Here is a 25,975-nt window from a genome sequence, read left to right as displayed (position 1 = left end):
CATTCCCTCTAGTTACAGCTCTTTAGAACTATATAACGTTTGATTTACCCATTGATCTAGTGCTGTTGTGGCTGAGTGGTCACGTGACGTGACTCGCCAGACACCTCCTGGTTTGATTGTATCGTGGACTGCAGATCATGACGCACTGACTTGAACTATAGCGTATGAAGATGGCTCCTTTTCCGGACGAGGTGGATGTTTTTACTGGCCCACACTGGCGAATGAAGCAGTTGGTGGGCCGATATTGCGAAAAGGTGCGTATAAAGAAACGCAAGTTGACCATTTGGCGTTTTATAAAGGTGTGTGTGTCGGTATGTGGCCAGCGGAGGAGTAAAGGCCAGCTAGCTCGCCATCTAAGCTAGCTTGAGTCTGACGTTATAGCGGTCAACATTGCCTCTGCTCAAGCAGATGACCTGTTCTTTGATTACCCTTCGACCGTTTAGTACCGTTTGGCTATTTCATGGTTATGAAAGTGTGAACGTGTATTTACTTAGCCAGCGCTTTTAACTGCGTTAGTTGCTCTTAGTAGACTTTTCCTAACTGGTTTATGGAGTTTAGCTAACGGTAACCTGCAATGCAGATTGTCATGCCACATGCTCTACTGTTACAGTGCACTTCCCAATGTTTCCATAAACTGCGTAATATTGTGAAATGTTTGTCTGTTTTTCAAAGCTTGCTCGTTGGATTAACGTAACGTGATAGTTAAGCTAAATTAGCCACACCAGCTAATGCACAGTGGGTGTGCTAACGTGACCTACGTGTCGTACCGCTGTAGCGTAATGTTAGCTTTGTGCCAAACCGCAGTTGTTGTGCTAGATTACGTTTGCTTTAGATACTACAAATTATTGAGATCCAAAGCTACCAGCAGTAATGCTAATGATTGTATTTATCACGTCGGATCTCAGTGAAGACATTCTGTAATTAGAGACTTGTGTCTTCTGTTTTTTTCCACAGCTGTCACAAACCAACTTCTCCAACAACAGTGATTTCCGCTCGTTTCTTAAGTCACTGTGCGCCACCTTTAAGGAGTTCAAGATGCATGAACAAATTGAGAATGAGTACATTATTGGCCTGCTGCAACAGCGCTGCTGCACTGCCTACAATGTACACTCTGACAACAAGCTCTCAGAAATGTTGTCCCTCTTTGAAAAGGGGCTTCAAAGTGTTAAGGTAAACATGCGAATATGTAGATAATTTAAATGAGGATTTAATGTTATGTATGCAAGGTACAACACAGCTTATAAATGAACTCAGGCTTTACTTAAAGTAATATCCTACATGCAATTTTCATAGCTTAGTTATAACATCATGCTCAATGATTTGGGGAAAAAAACCCTGGCATTAGAAAAGTATTATTTTTGCCAGACAATGTCCATGTCGGTGCCAACAGCATGATCACATTTCTTATTTCTTGTGTATGCCTGTTAATCTTAAAGGTGGGAAATTACGCTGTATTTCTTTTAAGTATGGTAGGAATTAAATTGAAACTAGGTGACACATAGTACGTGTTTCTACAAATTGTAAAATTGCATTAGCTAAGCGTTTGTCATATTGAAGTTGCAATCTAAGATTTATTAGAAAAAGGTTGAATACAGACAGAAATGGGCTGAGTTGTATAATAGAGCCAGGGCTTTTTTGTGACCTGCTCTACAAGAGACAAGAGTTATTGTTCTGTTTGCATTGGCAAACTTTCCAGAATGATGTAATTGTATAAATCTTAACTTCCGTTCTGCCCCAGTCAATTTGTAAAACAGAGAACACTGTTTCTGTTTTGGTGCGATCCAGCAGTCTGTCCTGAGCAAAATGTTTCTTCTGAGATAAATAAAACTATGTTTTGGTTTTGTGATGTTTAAGACATTTTGGATCTTTATAGGGTTCTTATTTAGAATTTCTTATAAACCAGGTGCCAAAACCACATGTAATAAAACCGATTATGATTAAATTACAAAAATCCTGAAGTTGTTGCTGTGTAGGGGCTTCAACACCCATATATTGTTCTAACAGATCAAATTAATTAATGATTATTTGTTTATAGAGTGAATATGAGCAGCTTAACTATGCCCAGCAGCTGAAGGAAAGACTAGAAGCCTTCACACAAGACTTTCTGCCCCACATGAAGGAAGAAGAGGAGGTATAAAAGGCTCACATTTCTTTGCTGGTTGTTTCTTTTCTTTTTTTTATTATCTAAAAATCTCTTAATTTAATGATATAAAAAATGAGTATGACTAAATTGTGCCCATGAACAACACAGGTAAAGACATAAAAGAATAAACTTACCTAAACTAAGGAGAATTGTTTCAGGTCTTTCAGCCCATGCTTATGCAGTACTTCACCTATGATGAGCTTAAGGACATCAAGAAACAGGTGATAGCACAACACTGCAGCCAACAACAACTGGAATGTGCCGCTGAGGTGTTGAAAGGCTTCGGATTGTGGAGCCAGGCAGAGGAGCTGCAAAAGGCCTTTAAATATTCAGATCATGAGAAGACAGATTATGGTAAGTGAGCATATTTACAATTTCTTTTGTGTCACATGGAAATTCTTCATGTTACCTGAACAAAGGTTTTAGGAGCACAACTCCATTGTTCATTACCCCTGTGCAAATATTCTATGCACTAGTCTCAGCTAATACCTTTATTTTTGTGTACACAAGCAAAGCTGTTTTGTCCTCTTCCTCAGAACTAGAAAAGAAACAGGATTCTTCAATCCACATCTCTCAGCTACCTACAGAGATTATGCTGAGGGTGTTCCACTATTTGAGCCCTGAAGATCTGTGTCGCTGTTGCCAGGTCTCTAGCTCTTGGTCAGAGCTGGCCAAAAGTGGCTGTCTGTGGAGACACCTCTACCCTGTGCGCTGGGCCAGAGGTAGGGTGCAGATAGCTGCTGATATTACCTTGTTTTTTTTTGCTTTGTTTCTACAAATAAAGCAATAAGTGGCACTGTAACACAACTAAAGGTTTGTGTTTCTTATGAAGGTGAGTATTACTCCGGTCGGCCTGGGGATCTGGACCAGGAGCCAGATGAGGAGTGGGTGAAGAGTCGGCAGAATGAGGGTCGGGCCTATCAGGAATGGGATGAGGATGCTGATGTTGATGAGTCTGGTGAGGTCCCTGTTAGTAACAAAAATAGTATCTAAGAAATGTTCACTACCAGCACTGGAGTACTTGCAGTATATATGATCTTTTCCCCCCAAAAAAACAATTGTACATTAAGGAATTTGCTCTTGCCAGTCTCAGACCCAGTCACCTTGCCTTTGGGAATAATAAATAATCACCACTGTACACCCTTAGATACACAGTGACTGTGGTTTTAATGCTATAAAGTGTAAAACAGCCATTTGTTTACACAAGCTAGCTGTAAAATAAATGCGTGCTATAAATTATTTTATCTGAAAAATGGTATCAAAGGGTTGGGGATGGGGTTTTTAGGTTGCACTCTACTGTATACAGTGCAGCAACATAGTGTGATAAGATCTGAATGATTACTCGTGATCCTCTTTGCGTATTGGCTGTTTGTTTCCCGGTCACTTTTATTCACGTGTTGCACTGAAGTCATAATGGTGCTGCCTGTTCCTCTCAAGCTGTACTGTTTAAAAGGCAATAAATAGGCCTTTAGCATATTGTGCATTTCACAAATTCTATATGGGGTAAGTAGTCTGTAATAAAGCTTATTAAAATTAGTTGTGCATTTAAACTGAATAAATAGTGTCATTCATTCTCTTGTTTGTATTTAGATGTGTCCAACCATACAAAGGGCTCCCTGGCAATTAGCAATGCAAAGAGAGAGAAGAGGCTTCTGAATGGGATTGTCCAAAACCTTCTGCCAGTTGTTGGCCCATCTGTCAAGTCCATTGTTCTGGCATACAGTTCTACAGTCTCTAGTAAAATGGTAAGCATTCCAAAGTCTTTCACGCTGTAATTTGACTTTTACTTAGATTGGAGTTGTAACATTTTTTTTGACTTTTGATTGTATCAGGTGCGCCAGATTCTCAGTCTCTGCCCCAATATTGCTCACCTGGACCTGACCCAAACTGATGTGACAGATTTTGCATTTGACAGGTAATACTAAGCATAAATACAGAATAGGTAATGATCTGTTTTTTGTTAATTCACTAAGTTTAATACTGGTTTAACGGTGGTTAAGATTAGTTTAGATAGGGCAAACCCAGGTGAACTTTTTCATGTACAGGAAAGTCAATTCTTTTCACTGTGTTCTTACTCTTTTCCTTTGCAGCTGGTCATTTTTTGGAGCTTGCCATTCTCTGGAGCACCTGGATTTGTCAGGCTGTGAAAAGATTACTGATCACACCTTGAGGAAAATTACAATGGGGCTGGGCGACCTAACATCTGCCAACTGCTTTAGCAAATGCTCAGACAGACGAGCCAAGCTTCTAAAAAGTTCCCCATTGACCATCACAGTCATGGATGAAAGAAACCTACATCCTGCACGGTACAAGCGGCAGGCTTTCATTTTCAAACAAGGGACAGGTCGTTGGGGCACTGCCAGCACGCCCACTCAAGTATGGGTTCTCGACCCCTCAGGCCTTGATATTGAAGATGCAGCAGAGTGGAGTGGCCGTGGTGGAATGTCTCTTCCTAACACAGAAAGCTTTGTAGAGGCACAGCTTATGGGAGACTTGTGCTGTTGCAGGAGGAGCAGGAGGCGGGGGCACAGGACAGGATCAAATGCCTCCTATTTCCATCAGCAGTATGCCATGTCTGGGGATATGTTCTGTGGTCACTCCACCTGCTGCACAAGTGACATGGCCCTAAGGACTTTAAATGGGCCCCAGTGTGAATCAGGCATAACCACAAACACCACTTCAGAAATTCGGACTAAATGCTCCTCATTTGGGGGCCTGCAGTGTCTGGAGCCTAAAAGCAGGACTGACCAGTCAAAGGCAAAACGCTCACTGAGATTTCTCAGTCTCTCTGGATGTTATCAAGTCACCGATTTGGGCTTGAGGTAAAGATCATGCATTACTGTTTTTACACTAAACAACCCTGTACCAAAAATATACTTGGACACTATTTTCTTTTTTCTTTTTTTAAACTAACTTGAGTTTACCTTGATGAGTATGAGTCAATTGTAGAGGCATCAGCTGCAAAAATACCACAAATATTTTTACATGTTGCCCTGCTGAACTTTCAAAGTAACATTAGGTGGTAGGTGCCACTGCAGCGGATGGTGTAATAACACCATAATAAATGTCACCATCTGCACAAACACACTGGGACTAATCCTGTTCAACTCCTCCTCAGTGCAACGTTTCTCACGTACGCAGTCTGGGAGATATCCAGTTTGAGTGTTTATTCACATGGCTTGGTAAAATGGAGAAGTAGAAAAGCAGGTGTGGTTATAAAGTTATGATTAAACCGGACATTACCTTTATATCAGATTACTATAGGAAAAAAAGGCTTGTATATTACAATTGTTATAGTGAACAGTACTGCTCTTTTTAGGCTAAGACTGTATTATCAGTCTTCATCTAGATTCATGTTGTACCTGTAATGAGGTTGCATTGCAATGCATCTGTTTCAGGGCTCTGTCTCAGCTTGGAGGGCTTCCTGTGCTGGAGCATCTTAACTTGTCTGGCTGCCTCTTCATCACTGAGGTGGGACTGCAAGAGCTGGTGTCAGCCTGTCCTTCCCTCAATGATGAACACTTCTATTACTGCGACAACATCAACGGTAACACAAGTGAAACCGTCTGGTTATTTTTCGCTTCAGAAATGTGCATGCTCATGATCTAGTAAGGTCTTTAAAAATGCCAGTGTTTACAGTTTAAATGGATTGAATATGAAAGTAGACCTATTGCAGTGTATGACATCTGTAAAAATCGTTATTAACCCTGCTCACATAGTGTGTAACCACTGCTGCTGAGGAGAAGGGTAAGTAGGAATTACAGTAGCCAGTATGATTGACAATTGGAGCTTAATATTTTTTAAATATAGGATAATTACCCGATATTAGAATGTTGAGGGTTTGATCAGCTTTTTCACCTGTTCTTTAGCGTGCAATTCAGTACATGAACACTATTTGTTGTTTCCCTCCAGGTCCTCATGCAGACACGGCCAGTGGCTGCCAGAACCTACAGTGTGGTTTTAGAGCCTGTTGTCGCTCAGGAGAGTAAGCCTGGCAAGCAACACTTTAAAAGCAACTTTAAAATGTCACAACTCTTTTCTATTGCACTTTATCCTGGGAATATCATTTGCTGTATTTTTGTGGCACTTAAAGTGTTTCTAGATGAAACTAATTTTGCTCCTGTTATTTCCATTTCCATCTATATTAAATGTAAACAGTCCTTTAGAAAAGGAGAGGGGTGATAAAGGATTTTGAGTCTGAATGTATTTTTTTAATTTTAATTTTTTTTTTTTGGTTAAACAAAAAAGTAAAAAAGAGACATGAGCACAAATACTTAGTTAATGTAGTGAATTTATTTTTTCAAACTATGCTTATGTTTACCTTCTCCCCTTGTTTAGCTGCTGTGTGTATTAGCTAGCGTTAATTGACTTACTAGAACAAAGTTGTTTTTTTTTTTTTTTATGTTTTTTTTTTTAACCTTAAACAAGACTTGTCATTTAAGGGAGAGAGATGTGGAACAATAAACGGGAGTGAACTAAATCCTGCCTTCCCTTATAATGATATTTGATGCTGAGTTGAATAGCTATCATGTTGTTTAGGGCCCTCGAAGAGCCAAAACATGACTCCTCCACAGATGAAGCCTATAATACTGATTATGCCATTGAAGGGGTTCTAGTTCTAGTTGAGGGGTTGGAGTCAACCTGAATGCATGCATTTGTGGGAGGAAACCCACACAGTTATGGAAAAAGCATGCAAACTCCACACAGCAAATCTTCTGGCTAGCTAATACGACACCACTGCTGCCCCAAGTATGTGGTATCCAATAAAAAAAAAAAGAAATAGATCTATTAGGCCGTATTTCTAACATTCTCTGTTCTATGTCTGAAATTAAATGTCATGGGGTCTTTAGATAAGATTGTGGATGCCTTCACCCCATTGTACAAATTCATGGGCTAACTCTGTACATACAACGATCAGACATGACATTATGACCACCTGTGCAATATAATGCAATTCAATACAGTAGCTCTGCCATGAAATCTACTCTTACAAGGTTATAATTTCTCAGTTTTTAGGTTGAAACTGCCAGAAAGGTGATTATTCTACCGAGGTCAAAGTGGTGAGTGGAGTCATACTGGAGTGCATTGAGAAGAGGTGCATCTAATGTTTTGGCCACCTCAAAACAATAAATTGGTCATAGTGGTGATGATGTTATGCCTGAGTGGTCTATATGTACAGCAACACTCTATCCACAGCAGTTATCCCTGAGGTCTCAAGCTCATAGCTCCCTCAGGACCTTCACGAGTGTTTCAGTAAAAATTTATACATTTACTATACTACAGCTTTGAAAGATTTTTGTGAAGATAAAAATGTATTAAGATTTAACAAATATACATTATATACAAATCATTTACTATAGTGTATGGCATAGTTACATAAACTCATCAGTTTCTTTTAGACAGAAAGCTCACGTAGCTGCAAAAAAGTCATGCCCATTTTTCTCTTGTATCATGTGTGGATGAGTGAAGCCAGATAAACCCAAACAGACAGGACATTATTGGGGTAGGGGTGCACGTAAACAGCCAGGGCAAACTCCACATTCGATGCATGAACGTTGTGAACTCCAGTACTGTACACTGCCTCTGTGATGGACTGAATCTCTGAGAATGGCAGATGGATGGGGAATCCTGAGATCTAAAAAAACAAAACAAATGCCTGTTAGTAATTTATGATATGATTTGGTCTAAATTGGATAATATGGTTTCTGATGGATTTAAAGAGCAGAGAATATATAGTTGAAATGACAAAAGCTGATTAAATCCTGCTGCACATTGACTCAACTTAGCAGGTGTTATTAAAGTCGCAACCATTTTAGAACTTACCCTGTTCTCTCCCAGCAAGCTCTGCAACTCATGGCGGTGCCCCTCAGCCACATCCCGCCCCCCACTCAGCTCCAATTTGGGTAGGAATTGTTTCAGAATGGTGGTGCAGTAGCGATTCCAGCGGGTTGGGTGACGAGGGCGCCACTCCATGAATTTTTCCTTCAGAATTTTCTCAATTCTGTGAACAGTGAAATGTGTTTTGTCTCTTGTTTAAAACAAAAAAACACAACATACCACAGAGGAAACCCATATCAGCTGCCATAACTTGCCTGTCCTGAAGCTGTGCTGCAGCTGCTTTATCTATGCGCCGATATAACAGCTCGTCTGGCTAAAGATCAAAACATTTAATAGAAAAATGGATCAAATTATCAGAATACATACTATTAAGACTAAACACGGTCAACACTCACCTGTACACTAGACAATCCAGGGTGGGAAAAGGACCTGGAGAAAAAGGGCTTCCAGAAATTGGCTTTTGTGATGTCAAAACTGATCCTCATTGGTGTAGTGTGTGTTTGAATGTTGAACCACACCTAAACAACAAGTCACAGTAAAGTGAAGTTGCGTATAAACGAATCTTGTCGAATTAATTCATTTTCATAGCTACTAGCTTCACACTCACATTATCAGCATTGACCAGGCAACCAACTGTTTGCAATGGACTGAAGGTGTCATACTGCCCATAGTACTGACCACTGCTAGGATTCCAGATCAGGTAGTGGCTCTGCTCATGTGTCAGGACATATGCAGTAGGTCCCTAAGAAATAAACCATTAGAAAGCTTAGTGCTGCTACTGACACTCTGATATCTGTAAGTAGTCTATTATCATTAACGTATGACAAAGGGAAAAACTGTAATGCTCTACTCTGTGCATGTGGAAATGTCTTAGCATTTCAGAAATGAATGTTACCCACCTCTGGTATAGCAGTGCCAATTATAAGCCAGGCTTTCTTGCCCATAGACAGGAAGTAGTTGCACAACAGTACAGCATGTTCTTCTTCATCTCCTGCTAGGAGGGTGAGGAATTGCTAAAAACAAAGTGAGGGGGGCATAAGGTAATATAAGATGGACATTTGCCTCCTCTTACAATCACAATATCATGTCGTAGTTCACTCACGTCGCAGGTGCTCCACAGATCGCAGGCACCAGAAAATGTAACTCCGTCTGGCAAAAAGGGGATGAGCGAGACAAATCGGGCTACGAGGGCCTATGTAGGAATAGAGTATGTAGATCCTAATAAATAAAAAAATATAGGCAACTGTGCAAGTGTCTTTGTACGGTCAAGTCAATCACACTGACCGTGGCTTCCTGGGGACTATTGGGGAATGCATCCAGTAACTCCTGTGGGGGGTTGAGTGGTCGAATATAACGTGTAATGAAGACAGTCTTCCCATTGAGGTCTATCACCGTGGTTACACAGGGTCGTTCCGGGTAGCCTTGTGCTGCATCCTTCTCAAATTTCTCTGAAGCCTGCAGTAAATGCTCATCTTCTTGGCTGTCAAACTGCATAAACAAGTCAGAAATTAACTACAGAAGACAGGTCAGCCCTAAAAATAAAAAATAGTCATATATAAGTGAATTATGTCAATTGAGCATTTCAATAGACTGTTACCTTCACTTCCCTTATCTAGCACAAGCAGCAGAACAAAAGCAAATGACACAAAAGAATAACAAACATAAGAGAAAATGAATGCAGTGATGCTTAGCCTATGTGAGATTCATTTATACACTTATGAGTATAAGAGGATGAGGATGTTTATGTCAAAATATGGAAAAACAACTGATCTAAAGACATAAATGAACTAAATCAGAGTTCAGAGAATGGGAACTACAAAACAAACACAATCCATCCATGAGGTTAGCACTTGGACACAACTTACCTTCTCCCTGATAGACTCTCCAGGCACAAGCTGAGGCTCAATCATGATGAACAGTGTGATAAATGCTCCATCACTCAGGCTCCGCAAAATATCATAACCACCGTTAGTGCCGTGGCTCCGCACGTTACTGTATCCTAGCAGCACTGGTGGTGTATTCACCTTGAAGGTACCGTCGATCTTCCATTTGTTTTTATGTAATCAAAGAAAAATAGCCAGTGAGCTTTTCTGTAAATAAGGCCACAATCTATGTTAATAAATACACAATAGGGTCTCTCACCCTGGACTGAGAATAAATGGTGCTGAAAGGAATCTTGACGGAGCCCAACCAGTGCTTCTCTACGCGGGTATGTATCGATTTTTCTCTGTCTTTTTCATTCTGTTGTCAAATTTGAAAGGTAAGGAAAAATATGCACTGATTGTGTACATCATGAGTTAAGTGAAAGAAAATGAAAGGTGTTTTACTCACAACTCCAGTTTCATAAACCAGTTCATCAAATATGTTAATGAAGACTTCATCTTTGACAGACTGCAGACTGGCAGTGCTGTAGTCACCATTTGGAGCACTGGAGAGAAAAGCAGTTTGACATTTAGGCTATTTTCTGCTAACTGCACTTAGTTCAGGGTTTCCTCTAGAAATGATTTCATTGTGGCAATTAGAGGTTTTGCATGCACACAAATACAACACATTTGGTTGGTTGATTCCATGTAAAGGTCAAGTAAAACAAGGTGAGTATTAATAATGTATTTATTGCACACAAATAATTTGTGCTGTATGTCTCACTGGGGGCTTCTGGGATGTTCCTCTTCTAACTGGCTATTTATGCTGATGGCATGTTGCTCATCAAAAAAACGAAATGTAATAAAAATACATTTAACACAAATTTACCACTTCGTTTTAAATTAATGAGGCCAACAAATAGGAACTTACCATGGGTAGTATGATAAAACAGATTCAAATGGAACATCCCATTAATACAACTTATCGCTTATGTGTGGACTGGGTTTGACAAAACAACATCATATTGTAAGAACTAATGTTACTGCTCTGCATTGTAAACATCACATGCATCCTGTTTCAGGTCTGTGAATCTGTGTCACCATATGCCACCCATCTGTGCACACACACACACACACACACACACACACACACACAGCATAAAGAGGCCACGGAGGAGCAAACAGAAGAAATGTGAACTTAAGTTGTATTCACACTAAATCTTTACTGGAAGGTTGTGTGGAGTTGTGATCATGTTTCTTTGTGATTTAGAATGTGATCACTGTGTAACAATCAGAAAAGACCATTTGATTTCTCGGATTTACATGTTTGCTCTCGCTAAAGCCACTCCCTAACTTCATTACTCACTATGTCATCTTATCGCTGCTCCCGCTCTCACCGAGCTAGGGAGGAGGAGGAGAAAATTAAATTATGTATTTAAGGTCAGCAATGGACAAATCATATGGTCTTCAGTAAGTCAACAATGTCTATCTCTAACTAATGGCTGGCTAACTAATGGGTGGATGCAGGACAGGCATGAAATTTAGGCACAACTTCAACAAAATTGGCTCACGGATTTCTTTGTACCTACCTGACATTAAAAAGAACCAGATAGGTCATGAAGGTAACATCACTACATTTAAACATATATTTTACATGACGGCCCTCCAGGCCTGTACTATTGTAAGGGAAACACTGCTTAGCTACAATATCTGAGTCTTACTATGTTACTCACAGTACATGGACAGCAACTGAAATACCCTTAAGAATCTATTAATTAGTTTACATTTCCACTATTTTACACCATGCTTACACTTCACCACAGTTGACTCCAAATGATATTAAAGATGCAGTTAATTAAAGGTGGGAACTGTTTCATAAGTCAACTTTCATTTTAATGTTTCTGATCAAATCTCTAATCCTTTATCTAAACAGAACACATGTGATAGCATTTAGGACAAAGCTGAAGCCATGAAAAACTTTACCTAAAGGGAAGCTGCAGCTCCTCGTTCCAACATGGGTTTGGTCCATCAGCTACTGTTGTTTGAAGAACTGTGCGCTGGAAGGAAACCTCCACAAATGGCCTTACTTGTACCTACATCACACAAATATAAATCTTTTTTTCTTAACATACTGTAGATCAGTGCCAATAAGCTATACAGTAATGTTGTGTATGTGTACCTGACTGAGGAGCCAGTCACTGCCTTGCATGGCAGTCTGAGATGACTGTCCAGGTTGACTGAAATAAGAACATGAAATTAAGTTTGACATTTTCACCAGTGTCACTCTGAACATTTCTAAGGGTAAATTCTGGCATGTTGTCCACATCTAACACTTACTTGCTCTGGGGTCTACGGATAGGGATGTCATAAGCTCGGATGATGTTGATCAACAGTTTGACGTCTCCGTCCGACAGATTCTGAGCAGTCACCTTCTTTCTTTCTTTCCTCTGGGGTTTCAGTGGTCGCTTGGGTTCAGCCAGGTTGAAAAGGTTTAGTCCCAGAATCCTAATTGTCATAAAAATAGTTTTCATTAAAGAAAAAAAAAGGGATGGGGCTATTATCAATGTTAGTACTGAGTTAGCCTATGTCTTTGTAATTTTTCGATGTGTACAATGTTTATCTCAGCATGTCATTCTCTAAAAGCTGCTTTAAGATGAGATAATACTTGATGCCACCTTATTAGGTGTTAAAAAATAAAATACTACAGTAAAGCTAGAATAAAGTAAAAACAAATTACAGAATGGGGTTGATGGTCACCTTATACTATGTTGCTTACTGCAGATAAACGATCCCTGCATTAAAATAGTTGTTAGCAAAATGCATTAGGTACACAAAGATAACTACAGCAGTTACCGACACAATAATACCCCAAGAGAATACAAACATTCTTGTTCTAGTATTATTCTAATATACAATAATTTTATTTTATTTATATTTGTTTATCTTCATTGCTACTTAAATTAACAAATTTTAAACTGAAAGCTAAATTACTTAAATTTCTACTTAAAGGGATACTATAAAAGGTCACTAATGTATTCATAGTCAGGGTTCCAACTAAATTGAGAAACAGAGTGGGGGGGGGGGGGGGGGGGGGGGGGGGGTGAAGATAGAAACTATGCACATACCCAGCACCAGCACCACTTTTAAAAGGCATTGCAAAAAATGAAACAGAAATAAAATGATAAAACACCGACTTTCAATAAATTTAAAAAATGGCAACAAAACACCTAAAAGCATGAATGGCTGTTCACATACATTAATATGTATAAATCTGCTAATATGTTATGCAAGACTAAAATTCTCATTGCTATTATGTTCATTTGTAGTGAGACCTTTTCTAAAACACAGGATCAAACTGGAAAGCAGTTTTGAGCTCAGAATCAACTCACACAAAGCAGCATCAGGCCAAGAAACGTACTTACATCAGCCCTATCATTCTTTCTGATTGGTTTATCTGGCTTTTGATCGCACAGTTCAAGATTTTCCAAGATGCCTAACCTTTCCATTGGGAAAGGAGGGTGGAGCAGGGTGTTCAAGCACTTCTTGGAAGTTTTCAATAGATTTTGAAAACAAGAGTAAGTGTGGGCTACATAAAAATGAATGATCACAATAGAGAATGTAGCTCTTTGTGTTTGGGCAAGCATCTTCTGACTTAAAAGATTTATACTTACTGTAACACTAATCTTACATATCAGAAAACGCTGTTAGCTGCTAGATATGGGACACAGTCTAGTCAGTTAATAAAGCCTGGGGGCACACTTACCCAATGCTTGGGATTTCCTCTTCTATCACCAAGTCAGACAGGTGGTAGTGATGCTTGGCAAGAACAAATCTGTTCATGACTGATTCTCTGATCTAAAAAAATGCCAGCACATACCACACTTAGTGCTATTCTGATAAAGAATGTGGAAAATAAATGTTTCATATTAAATGAGTCTTCTCACCTTCTGAAGGTATTTGGCCACTAAAGCTCTGTGTGAATCCAGATGTTCTTTAGTGTCAATTATCTCTCCTTCTTTCAGTCTTTTCTCATACTCCTGAAACATTTTTTAATCAAAGTACACAGATCTATTACCCTAAAATATAATGCATCGTCGTTCTACCATATCCCAAAGTATTTTGCAATACAGATAAACATTAGTAAGGCTGACCTGGAACACCTTATCTGTGACCTCCCTCTCCAGAGCAGGAACAAATTGGTAATTTCGGAATTCTGCAACTTCTTGGTTCCTTAACTTGAGCAAGCGATATCTTTTGCACCTATCCAACTCTTCATCGGTAACAAAGTTAAACTCCTCCTGCAGCTGTTCTAGCCGGAAATAATCTGGAGCAGTCACCTCTCCACTACTGGCCACCTGGTGAACCGCACATTATTTTTTCATTACAAAAACAAAAAAAACAGCAAGTCTCCTAGACTGCTTTCTTTCTTATTAACAGTACTGTATCCTGGTACTCACTTTTAGCAACTGCATGATGGAGGCATTTTTGGGATCGTTAGGGTCAAGTCTTGACTGTGTGGCCCACTCCCCAATTTTCTTCATATCATATAGTCGAGATGCACCAATATATGTGACAGCATCCAGACGGCCCAATCCACTAAAACACAGACAGAAAGGGATTACTAAAAAGCAGCTGCAACTGTGTATACTGTTAAATATTGCAAATATGGTTATTATCACTCAGTGGGCACTCTGACCAGTGTGTTCTGATACCTGTTGATCATAGTAAGCAATAAATTATTCCTATGCTTAACCACCACATTAAAACCCCCAGTTGGTATTGACATTGTGGGTGATCAGCATATTTCAGCCATTCGGGATTCAGGATTTATCCCGTGATGCTATAAAGTCAAACCACTGGCTGCCTGAATTTTAAGAAAACCAATTCATGATTTGTGGTATATTTGGGAAAATGACAGAAGTAATGAAAATCATCAAGGACATGTTTATATGTTCATAACAGATCATGTACTTGTGAAAAAACTACCTGTGTATTCCAACAGGTTGTTGAGACAGAGGAGGAGCCAGTGGCACATCATCTTCTCCGATACCCCAAGACACACAGCATGTCAGCTTCCCAGAGGTCAACAGTGTTTGCTTGTTACTATTATCAGCCGAGAAAGAGAGGGGGACATCTGAGAAAGCATACAGAGAAGATGAGAGACAGATGAGAGGCAGGCAGCTAGGGCTGAGATAGGTAAAATGACAAGTTGATGTGATTCTGTGATTCTAATTTGGATTTGAGCTCTTGTCATTTTAAAACATTCACCACTTCCAACTCCCTCGTGGTCGAACATCACTCTCTGATTGCTGCTGAATTCAAATTCTTCGAGAGTGACACTCCCCGTCAAGACTGAGGGCTCTGGTACTGGGACGAACACTTGAGCCAGGAGGGAATATGATGATCCAGTCTTCTCAAATACCTGCAAATACACAGTATTCATGTAGAAATGGTGAGAAAAGATACAATTTCTGTAACCATTTATGAAGACAAAGTGTAGTTTAGACAAAATGGCAGCACGCTAAATGTTGCTGCACTGTACCTGCAAATTGATGCTTTGGGGACAGTTAACTATCTTGAGATTAAAAATCTGACCAAAGTGCACTCGGAAATCAGTATTGAGGGGGTGGCTGTCAGTTCGAGAAACTTCTTTGGCATTATAAAGAATCTTGACAAAAAGAGAGCGCTTTGCAACATCCTCCCTTCGAGCTATTTCAGCCCTAGAACAAGAGCAAACAAAAGTGATAAAAAAAACAAACATGCATATAACCACACTAAAAGTGTGGTCCATTGTTTGTTTCTTAGAACAAGGACAAATCTGGCACATGATGGGATAATTTAACTGGCGTTTAAGACTTCTTAGTGTCTGCATTCATACCTGGGGCACAGTTCACTGGCAGTTATGTTTCCTGATGCAGAAAGTTCAGGGATCAGGATAGACTCTCCTGGTTTCCTGCGTATCCTGGAGGCTTTCTCTCTGACTTGCTCTTCTATAGAGTCAAAGTCTGGCTTTTCAGGAGCTTCCGGCTTCGGTGGACCTTCTTCAATGGACCCTTCTGATTCACTCACCTCCTGGTCTTCATGTTCTTCTTCTGCACTGTCCTGTGCGTGGCCTTTCTTCTTCTTCTTCTTCTTTCTCTTCTTCCTTTTGGCTTTCTGAATAAACAGTATATATAAGTCTGGTAATCAGTGTCCAAAATTCCAATGATGTCAATTCTTTGTAGCATAAAAAGCTGACTAAGCTAAGTTACCAGTAACTAGGTAGGCACCTGTTTTCTTCTCCATAGCTTCCACTCCTCCAGCTGTTTCTTGTACTCAGCCAGTTTTCTCTGATAGTCCTCCTCTCTCTCTGCCTCCAATTCCACAACCTCTGCCAGGATTTCATCTTCGTACTCCTGTTCATCAGACACTCTGTCTACATCTTCTCTAAAAAAAAAAAAAATTGTGTGGACAACATGGCACGTTAATAAAAGGAATACGAGAGTTAAAGATAATAGACACATTACCCAGTATTATTTGTTAGGGGTTGTGAAAATCTGAATTTATTTGGAAAAAATTACCTTCTGAGGCAGAGCTTGTATGGTGTGTTGGTAAACTTCTGAAACTCTCTTAAGGCCTTAATCTCTTTCCACACTTTAACTATGTTCTTAAGCAAAGTCCTGTCTTTCTCCTGCTCACTGTCTCGCAGCTGCCGGGTGTTGCTATGAAATTAGCAGGAAAAATACAGAGCAGAGAAGTTGCTTGTCTTGGTGCCAAGAGTTCAGTACATGTTTCTAGGCTGATAGGGGCTTTTAAGGAACTCACCGAACCTCGAGACTGTACTCTGATATCCTATGTTGCATGGTCTGAGTAAGGGTCTGTCCACCATGGATTTCAAGCATATTGCGTAGCCCATGCCGCAGTCCATTCAACTACAGTAGGTCGGAAATAAAAAAAGATACAAGATGGTATATGTACTGTATGTGAAAAGAAATTGTTATGCAGACACAGTGGATTGGTGAAGTTTACCTTGTCAGTGAGGTGGCCTGTGAAGTTACTCTGCTGCCTGGAGAGGTACTGATCATACAACTGAGCTAAACGGGCCCCAAGGACATGTTCGCGACTAAAGAGAGGGTGATGGTAGAAAACCAGCCCAGCGACATCCACATCAAGCTGGTAGTCTCCCTCTGGATCTGCTGCACCCGAAATGTACAAATTTGCATGCTTGGACTTCAGAGCCTGGGGGATAGAATTACCATGATCATCATGCAGCGTCTTGGAAAATAATAACTAATATGAAAAAACACTCAGCACTTGTTGTTTTCTTCCATTTATAATTAACTACAGTTTGTGTGTGTTTGTGTGCAATGTAAAAAAAAAGCATGACATAGTTGGCAAAATGAACATATCCTCTTTTGGAAAGCTGTAATGAAAACACAAGAATGACAATGCACCATAAAAACCCAAATGAACTACAATTAATGCTGTTTTCTGGATTATCACATATACCCATCAACCACCACATTAATACCACCTGGTGGTATTGATATAAAAATGATCTAATAAATGCTGATGCATTATTATGCGTTAACCAACTGTCAGCACATAAAATAGTAAATTTAGCTCCACCTTTACCAGTAGTGATCTTTATTATTTATTATCAATAACTGTACATTGTATTGGGTTTGTATGCAGACGGCTACTGGTTCGAATCCCACTCCACCAGGTGTGGGGACTGTGTAGTTGCAGACTGGTCAGAGTGGCCATGCTGACTCTTGTTCTCCATGACATTATAAAGGCCACAAGGGTTAATGTTGTGGGTGATTGATGTGACATCTGTGCCTGCATCCAGAATGTAAAAAAAATATACCTGAAGACAAGAGGTCTTTGATAATGCAAACGTGTTCTTTCTTGATTTTTCCTTTTAAAGTAGATATACCTAGCATGAGTTAAAAGTAAATACATGGCTAGTGTTACTTTTAATGACCATAGTAGCTGTATGGTATCTGTAGATATATCAGAGATGTCCCCCCCACTTCTGTTCTATTCCCTTACAACAACCCCCTCCTCCTTTTGCATTTTTCCCCCCAAAATGGCAAATGGAGGGGGGTTAAAGAACACTCAAACCTGAGGGTGCCACAAGGCTGTCAGTTAACTGTGCAAACTGCTTTAGACATTGCAAATGAACAGCACGATTGTAATGACAGTCACAGTGGGTGTGTGTCTGACCTTTCTGTGCACAGTCTCCAGGGCAGGGTCCAGATCATCCTCCATGTGCAAGAGAGGGGGTCTAGTGGATGATTCCTTTATGGGGTCAGGCAGAGCCATGATCCTCCCATCATCACCAAACCACTTTTTTCCCTTAACAAATACATTTGATATGTTCAGATGATGACCCATTGGCACTACTAAATGATAGCGTGTGTTGAACAGTGTTACCTCCTCCATTTTTAAAATGCGGTTCTCCAGAATGTTCTCATTGGTCAGGGATACAGGGGGCCTCTTCCCGACATATAGACCCTCATCCTCCAGATAACGAGGCTTCATGTTTTCGGGCAATTTAACGGCGGTTGGAACTGTGACAGATACACATAAAAGATTTAAAAGATAAGATCTTGAACAGATTACTAAAGCTGAGATTACTGTAACTGAAACTAAATTACTGAATACCTGTTCGAAAACTTGGCGTAAAGAGGAGCTCACTTTCTTGCTGAGTACGTTTTTGAAACCCAATATACTCTGCCTTTTTAACTTCCAGAAAGTCCTGGGATGATTGCTCAACGACAAACAAACCCTCCTCTTCATCTTGCACAAGAGGAGCGTCTTCACTCTAAGACACGATTCAGTGGACAAGGCATTTACAAGCTACACCGTCATATTCAATTTCAAATGCAGAAAAATTACATAGCATTATACAAATAGACTAGTAGATCCATGCAAAGATCCATAAGGGCTAATACACAACTGGAAAAGTCTCCCCTACAAGTCACTATTTTCTTACTTGGTGACCATTTAATTGTCTATGTCTTACCTGATCTTCATTTTCACCACCTTCCTGCTCTTCAGCTTCATCATCACCTTCTTCATCTCTATCTTCATCACCGTTTGTTCGTTGTTTTTGTCTTTTCTGGCTAATCCTCTCAGTCCCATCTTGTGGATCTGGCTCAAAGTTAAACGTAAAGAAATTGTATGCCTCTTCAGCAGTTGGTAAGCCCCTTTCTGTCTGTAACTGTAAAACATACATTCATAATAATAATAATAATAAAAACCAAATCATAAAATGACCAAATTCGTTATCTTGTTTTAGGCCTTACTCTTCTTGCTGCTTCACGGAATTTGACCCTGGTGCTGAGGGCCAGGGGGATATCATGTCTTACAGCTCTATCAGGATCACCCTATAAAATCACGGACATTAAACCTCCACTGCTACATTCCATCACATGAGTACAACCATGATTAGATTGAGGTAGGTAGGAGCTCACCTCTCTGTCAAACCTTGTTACAGTATCTCTGTCTTTGAGACTCAGCAGGCGACTGGCTGGCTCAAGAGAGGCCTCCTCTTGGTGAAGACTCTGACCTCTGGACTGCAATATAAGAGGACATACATTGCATCGACACATCAAAAGATTGGGATTTAGACATTCCTGATTATAAACAAAATAATTTGGGCAAAAAAATATGTTTTAAACACAACAGTTCATTTATGTACCTTGGCTGCTCTCAGCTTCTCTTTCAACTGCTGTGTCAGAATGGCATCTAAATTCTGAGAGTCAGGAGTTTCCTGAATTCTTGACACCAGACCTATACAACAAATCATATCATGAAACAATAATTAGAAGTATCATTCAGTGTTGTGTTGCCACTGACACCCACTATGTCATACTGAACATTAGCACAGAATCCATTGTCAACCTGTTACACCAATTTTAAATAACAATTATTTTTACATTTAGGTGTTTTATGGCTCATATTTCTAATTTTGTTGTGTAAAATGTGTTTCTTTACTAAAGTGTCCTTTTAGGCAGCAAGAGAAGTTATCATACAGTGGCATAGTGGTGCTGTACTATCGAAATCCAACTTTTTAATTATCTCCAGCCCTATAACACCTTAAAATCAAAGGAGAAGCAGGTTAAGTAAAGACATAGACATTAACCTCTCCGAGAACCAGCTGGAGGCCTCGACAAAACCACTGGATCATTTGCCTTCTCGGTTGATCCCTCATCTTCACTTTGGGACTGAACAGTGGATATCTTCCCCACATCATCATGTGGCTCACGGGCTGATGATTGTTCAAGCAGCTAGTATATACAAAGAAATGGAGCAAAGATTAATGGCCTTACAGTTTTTTAAAACTGTTATGGCTGCAAAATGGGTACAATTAAAGAGTTTAGGAAAGATGTACCCTTTTTTTACGCCTCTGCCTCTGAGCTTTTAACGTGCGTTTCAGAGTTTCCCCTGGATCTTCCTCACTACTTTGAGGTTCCTGGTATAGCACAAGCATACAGTTAAAAACAAACAGCATCAGCTACACTGCATAAACTAACTGTAGGTGAAGACACACAAAAATCTGGCTATTATACTAAAGTTAAAAACATGTTTTTTTGGCAGTGGATGGGGGAATAAAATAACGAGGCTCAGCAACACACAGGGTGAGGGTCACTACAACCTACAAAACATACACGAACCTTCATTTTAGATTGTCGTTTCTCCTCACTCAAATTGGCAGGTGGAACCAAAGCCTATCAAGTACAAGTTACATTTACTAAATCGACAGGATTCCTCTTATCTATGCTCGTCACTCTAATTATGTGTGTATGTAGTGAGCCACTTCTCCAGGTCATGTTGTGCTGGGTAAGCGCTACAGCCGCCAGTCCACAGAAAACAAAGATAACTCCAGCAGTATTATTAGTAAGTTGGCTTATGGCCTTGATTACTTTACCTGAACGTCGTCCTCATTTTTGTTTTGAACTAACGTGTCTTGCAAAGCGCGCCCTTTCTTGCGCAGTTTTTCTCGAATATTACTAGAAAAGAAACAAAGACAGTCGTTTTATAACAGAGCTAAGTGTTAGCTAATGCTAGTTGAGCTTGGGTAGCTCAAAGTCGTGTAACTTAATTGCTATGTTAGTTATATTAGCGGGTAACTACAATGAACGAAAACAGCTCAAGTTAACGTTACCTTGAGGAGGCCATGGTGGTGATGAGGATACTTTGCTTTTCAAATAACAGACTACGACAATTGTGGTTTTGATTTAAACAACAGATTTACTTCAGCGAATCTAACCTTACTACCTTGTAATATCCGAATAGCAGTTATATGATTTTCTGCATATACCTTAAATAGCGATAACGCCAGCGCCATTATCGCTGCCTAGTAACGACATAAACTACTTCTCAACCTACCTTGAACACAAGGGGCTATACAGCTTTCGTCGTTGTAGGCAGCTTTGAATTTCCATTCGTTTGACCGATTGTCAATCAAACGTTTTTAGTGACGTTGCTCACCTACCTACTACGGAGTCCCATAAGTTAGAAATGCGAAACACCATTTCCGTTATGTCGGATTTTCTGTTTGCTTTTTTTTGGCAACAGTATATATAAATAAACACGATGACCGACCCTTTTTGACTTTTATTCGTACATTTTGCAAAAACTCTTTCTCACACATGTTTCTGTTTTACCGCTTGTTGAAAGAAAAATAAAAAAGAAGCTCTTCAACAACTTTTCAACAGTGATTATTTAAGTTATTATTTACCCAGCTCCCACCCAAACAAAACTTTAAATCAAAAACTCATTCAAGCTTTATCAAACAATATACTTCCAAATCAATAGATAAGTGTCCATAGTGATAATATAACTAGTAGTATAATCAATAAACAATTGTATAAAAATATAGTTTGACTGTAGCACACGTGTAGGTTTTATTTCATGTTTTCTATCTTCTATGCATAGTCCTCTGCCAGTGTGTCAAAGTAGTTTGTGTCAGCATAGAGAAGGAAGCCAGAGAACAAGCTGTCAGCCCAGCTTGGGTCTGCAAATAGGCCGTTCTGGTCATGGTAGAAGATCTCCAGCCACACCTCATCTTCAGGGTTCAGGTACATCACAGTAGACCCAGATGCCACATCATGGTTCCCTGTGTTGGCATCAAAGGTTTTGATGCGATACTGGCCATTATGAACCAGACCAATAGCCAAGTGTTTGTTGGCCAGAGTAATGTCATAGGAGAAATAATAAATGCCGGGGTATGCACAAATGAACTTGCCTGTCTGTGGATTGTAGTGGGCACCCTCATCGAATAAGACCTTGTTAAACCTGATGGGGGTGTTCTCTGCAGGGTAGCTACTGGTGATTCCCACAGAGAAAGCTGATTTAGGCAAGAGGCTGCCACATCTACAGATTCCGGCGGTTCCACGTGGCCCCCGTTTACCCTTGTCTCCTTTCTCTCCCCTGCGTCCTGCAGGACCAGGTGGGCCCAGATTTCCATTTTCTCCAGTAGGACCTCGTTTACCTGCAGGGCCACGTTCACCTCGTTCTCCGATTTTACCTATTGGGCCAACCCTGCCCTTTAACCCTGCAACAGAAATATTATGCTGGCATCACAATGAATGAATGATTGATATTGATATCATGGTTAGATAGAATGATTTAATTATTTTTGGTCAGTCCTCTTCTATATGATTCCATTTCTCTTCTGCACTTGAATAGTCATAGTAACACAAGTCTCCACCCAATGTTATGTGTTTATTCATCATTGGAGCACTGCCACATGGACAGAAACTGAACTACTCTGTGGGGTAATATGTAGTTTTATGTTATGTGTCCTGTTTCCACACATAATGGAAAACATGAGACAAGATGATGAATTGACATTTATTTAAAAAAAATTATATGCGCACACATGCATACATGCACACACACACCAATCGGGCATAATATTTTTACCACCTGTGTTATTTAATGCAATCACAAACAGTGGCTCTGCCATTGATTCTACTTTTACAACGTTACAATTTCACAGTTCTTAGGTTGAAACTGTCAGAAGTTAGTCTCCTAGCTCCTAAAAAACTTATTCTTCATGTACTTACTGTACAAGTGAAAAGCTGGTCTAAAACCAAATAACTAAAGTAGAAAATTGAGCAAAAGAACTTTTACTGTATAATGATTTTAAAAGTCCCCAGTTTCTCTGCATTGGTGATGAACATCATATTCTTATTGCATTCGAAGTTCATCTCTTTGCCCTCTCACACGGATGCCAGTTGTCAGATGACAAAACTTAGTAGTATTAATTTATCTGCACACATTAACTGATACTGTATCTGTTTTATATTATACCTGTGTCTCCCTTTTCTCCCTTTTCACCTTTCCTGCCATCTCTGCCATCTCTTCCTGGGATACCCACATTCCCTTCTGCTCCTTGGGCACCGCTGGGACCAGGTTTCCCAGGCAGGCCTGGTGACCCGGGGACACTGCAGATCAGACGTGGTGTTCCTTTCATCTTGGTCTCAAAAAATTGTCCAAAGACAGAGTGGCACAGACAGACTACTCCCATTAAAGCCCACATCTTCAAATCTGCAAATGTGAAACAATCAAAGAGAACCAATTAGTTAGAGAACTAACAAATATGCCTTTAGAAACATTGCTAGTGTGCTTCCACATCAACCAAAAAATTTTGCAATTTAAAAAAAAAAATGTTTGCCAACCAGAACAGAGAACCTGTTGGTTTAATAGTATTCACAGTGCTAGAGAACACTCGTTGCAGTGTTATCATAGCCCTAAACAGAAACAAAAGCATCTAAGTGAATCAAATTTCTTGAGATCAAACACAGCATGAAGCCAGATGTGATTCTTTTAATGAGAAAAAATTGCCATTTTGACTGTGTCTCATATGCTGATGTTCTCATCCACCACAGAATTGCATGTGAGAGACCTCAAACAAAACTTTTGTCTTCATTCCAAGTCTTAAATTTTGCCAAGACATTCCTAAGTCATGACATAACATCCACTGCAATTTGTGTCAGGGGAACCTAATCATGAAGTAACGGCATTAGAGCAGACAGAGGATACATTTATGTTACACAGAGATAAAAGACATGATCTCACTGTGTATTTCTCTATTTCACTAAACATTAAAATAGTCAGGAGATCAATAACCCTGATCATAATCCAGCATGGTGAATGAGAGACGACATGATTAAATCCAATCTGGCAACTGCCTGGGTGCTGGATAACAAAAAGTCCATTATGATGTGGTTCTGACCGATACAGATGCTTGTTCTTTCCATATTTGCCCTGGTGGGTGTGAGAATATGAACTTTGCATCTGCTCTGCCTGGCTGCCTGTCTTGGTTTGGTGGGGGCGTCGGAACATGTGTGTCAGGTTTACAGGGAAGGATCATCCCCTTATCTGACTTTAAAAAGAAGTGTCTTTTTTATTTACAACATGCTCTATTTGCCATCAAACAGTTGATTCATCTGTCATCAGTGGGATGCCAGCACATTAGACAAATTATTTGTGTGGAGACAGCAAACACAATGAGATAAGCAGGAAGGAACACGCACAATTCTGGACACACACACACACACACACAACAAGAATACACTGTTAGTGTAGCATGTTTTTGATTTTCAAGGCAATGAACTGGTCACAGAGCCAGTGTGAGGTCCTGTGAGACAGAAACCCCGCCCGCTTCTGCAGCTATGATGTCAGCACTCTTTTACACACATGCTTGTGTGCATAAGGACATAAAGTAAATGTATGCAAAAATGCAGTCACTAACTCCCTGAAACACACACACACGCACATACACACACACACACACACACACATTCACCAATGCTTAATAACGGATTAATGGAATGCATGATTTCAAAAGTGTAGTTATTTTAAATTTCTGATGACACCTTTTTACTTTTTCTGTTAATTATTACAGTTCAAAAACATTTATGTCCCACTAGCAAGGTATCCTTTGAGTTATATAATTTTCCCAGTGAACAGCTGGAGCAAAGCAGATTCTGTGGATAATATTAAAAGATTAGATTTGGCTACACTTCACTGAAAGCCTCTAACATGTTACTAATTTATGTCAAACACAAGACTCCCGATTATTCCTGAAGGTGGTTTATTAAAAAAAGTTAATTAAGTAGTCATCTACCATATGTACTATATGTTTATATATAGTACTATATGTTTATAAATATTTATATATCTACACACTTATGTATTTACACTTGTAGGTACAGGTACTGTAGTAAAGGTATTCATGGTATGTGCTTTGTAGGTTCGATTAAAATGCAACATTTGCATGACGTCAGTGCTTTTGGGTAATTTTGTAAATGACAGAACTTCTACAAGTCTACAAACGGTGCACACAGAGGTATGAAACCAGTGATCTTACCCCCTAGTTGGCAGCTGTTCATCTCTCGAGCTGATCAGAATTCTCTCTGCTGAGTGTCTTTGTCCCTATCTGCTCAGATTCCAGGCTGTTTGATGATTTGCATTGTCGGTGAACATCTTCTGCTGTGTTCTCAGACATCTGCGTGCACAGTTCAGCTGCCTTTGCAGCTGACAGTGTCTCGTAGTGCAGCAGCAGGAGCAGCCTGGACTTACACCATCCACTCCTCCCTCCCGCCGCCCTCTCTCATCCACTCCTCCCTTTTCTCTGCTTCATAAACCTCTCAAGGCTAAAACAGCTCTCATCCAGGCCTTGTATGTGCATGCAGAATCAACTGCATTGTGTCATGAATGACAGCTGCTTTAGTATGCGGCAGCCAGCGTATAACTCAATCCATTGGATTTTGTGCAACAAATTATTTTTTATGTTAAAAAGTATATTAAAGGCTAACAAAAGTCTGAAGTATTTTGTATCACACAGACTTTAGTGTTGATTTTCAGTGTGATTGAGGTGTATTTTTAGCACTCAGCTCTAGATGGTGCTAAAAGTGAGTCATTGGTACAGTATGAAAACCAATTCAGGATTCACAATTCAAGTATCATGATGACTTGTTACAATGATTTTTTATTTTGACAACATTAATAATTAGGTTAATCAGGGTGCTGGTTAACCTTTCAATGTTTACATGTCTTATAGTAAGTATTTATTCTGCAGTGTCTTATGTTCCAAGATATGATGCAAATTGATTTATGTGGGACTTAGTCA

The 25,975-nt window shown here is 39.8% G+C and overlaps 3 protein-coding genes across 5 annotated transcripts; 1 reads left to right on the top strand and 2 right to left on the bottom strand.

The window, feature by feature from the left end:
• The first annotated feature begins 94 nt into the window (after positions 1–94).
• On the top strand, positions 95–6,374 carry fbxl5 (F-box and leucine-rich repeat protein 5). The gene is made up of 11 exons (XM_067514132.1): positions 95–254; positions 955–1,170; positions 2,036–2,131; positions 2,302–2,497; positions 2,680–2,865; positions 2,976–3,101; positions 3,734–3,888; positions 3,976–4,058; positions 4,234–4,965; positions 5,542–5,690; positions 6,056–6,374. Exons 1-11 carry the CDS (start codon positions 165–167, stop codon positions 6,130–6,132), a joined length of 2,106 nt encoding a protein of 701 aa, XP_067370233.1. The 5' UTR covers positions 95–164; the 3' UTR covers positions 6,133–6,374.
• A 151-nt stretch (positions 6,375–6,525) lies between these two features.
• cc2d2a (coiled-coil and C2 domain containing 2A) lies at positions 6,526–21,226 on the bottom strand. Of its 3 annotated transcripts, XM_067514129.1 has the most exons (39): positions 20,999–21,226; positions 20,762–20,843; positions 20,508–20,561; positions 20,225–20,305; positions 19,976–20,120; positions 19,532–19,623; positions 19,305–19,406; positions 19,137–19,217; positions 18,854–19,051; positions 18,493–18,652; positions 18,262–18,398; positions 18,052–18,183; positions 16,852–17,061; positions 16,648–16,754; positions 16,404–16,544; positions 16,113–16,269; positions 15,722–15,999; positions 15,386–15,563; positions 15,112–15,265; positions 14,830–14,977; positions 14,301–14,439; positions 13,995–14,198; positions 13,788–13,880; positions 13,607–13,698; positions 12,181–12,348; positions 12,023–12,080; positions 11,827–11,936; positions 10,313–10,409; positions 10,124–10,222; positions 9,847–10,023; positions 9,579–9,593; positions 9,266–9,469; positions 9,084–9,173; positions 8,881–8,994; positions 8,589–8,723; positions 8,377–8,499; positions 8,236–8,294; positions 7,967–8,144; positions 6,526–7,778 (listed from the first exon to the last, which is right to left on the bottom strand). In XM_067514129.1, the coding sequence occupies exons 1-39, from the start codon at positions 21,010–21,012 to the stop codon at positions 7,593–7,595; spliced, it is 4,992 nt and encodes a 1,663-aa protein (XP_067370230.1). In that variant the 5' UTR covers positions 21,013–21,226; the 3' UTR covers positions 6,526–7,592. The 3 variants fall into 3 exon arrangements, with proteins under 3 accessions (XP_067370230.1, XP_067370232.1, XP_067370231.1); XM_067514131.1 differs by lacking the exon at positions 20,508–20,561; XM_067514130.1 differs by lacking the exon at positions 9,579–9,593 and having other exon boundaries at positions 20,999–21,225.
• A 209-nt stretch (positions 21,227–21,435) lies between these two features.
• On the bottom strand, positions 21,436–25,418 carry LOC137132222 (complement C1q tumor necrosis factor-related protein 7). The gene is made up of 3 exons (XM_067514470.1): positions 25,214–25,418; positions 23,152–23,388; positions 21,436–22,390 (listed from the first exon to the last, which is right to left on the bottom strand). Exons 1-3 carry the CDS (start codon positions 25,233–25,235, stop codon positions 21,762–21,764), a joined length of 888 nt encoding a protein of 295 aa, XP_067370571.1. The 5' UTR covers positions 25,236–25,418; the 3' UTR covers positions 21,436–21,761.
• Positions 25,419–25,975: the final 557 nt, after the last annotated feature.

This window comes from Channa argus, chromosome 8, assembly GCF_033026475.1.
Source record: "Channa argus isolate prfri chromosome 8, Channa argus male v1.0, whole genome shotgun sequence".
NCBI lineage: Eukaryota > Metazoa > Chordata > Actinopteri > Anabantiformes > Channidae > Channa > Channa argus.
Note: the sequence above shows the minus strand (reverse complement) of the source record. Positions and strands in the feature narration are given on the sequence as shown.

Excerpts from the sequence above, each read along its gene's own strand:
- cc2d2a (XM_067514129.1), bottom strand. Across the intron at positions 19,407-19,531 it reads AGAAGCTGAGAGCAGCCAAG|TCCAGAGGTCAGAGTCTTCA; the intron begins GTACATAAATGA and ends CTTATATTGCAG. Across the intron at positions 14,978-15,111 it reads CCACGAGGGAGTTGGAAGTG|ATGTCCCCCTCTCTTTCTCG; the intron begins GTGAATGTTTTA and ends ATGCTTTCTCAG.
- LOC137132222 (XM_067514470.1), bottom strand. The coding sequence starts at position 25,235 with ATGAACAGCTGCCAACTAGGGG. Across the intron at positions 23,389-25,213 it reads GAACAGCTGCCAACTAGGGG|ATTTGAAGATGTGGGCTTTA; the intron begins GTAAGATCACTG and ends TCACATTTGCAG. Across the intron at positions 22,391-23,151 it reads GGGAGAAAAGGGAGACACAG|GGTTAAAGGGCAGGGTTGGC; the intron begins GTATAATATAAA and ends TTTCTGTTGCAG.
- fbxl5 (XM_067514132.1), top strand. The coding sequence starts at position 165 with ATGAAGATGGCTCCTTTTCCGGACGAGGTGGATGTTTTTACTGGCCCA. Across the intron at positions 2,132-2,301 it reads ACATGAAGGAAGAAGAGGAG|GTCTTTCAGCCCATGCTTAT; the intron begins GTATAAAAGGCT and ends GAATTGTTTCAG. Across the intron at positions 4,966-5,541 it reads GTCACCGATTTGGGCTTGAG|GGCTCTGTCTCAGCTTGGAG; the intron begins GTAAAGATCATG and ends CATCTGTTTCAG.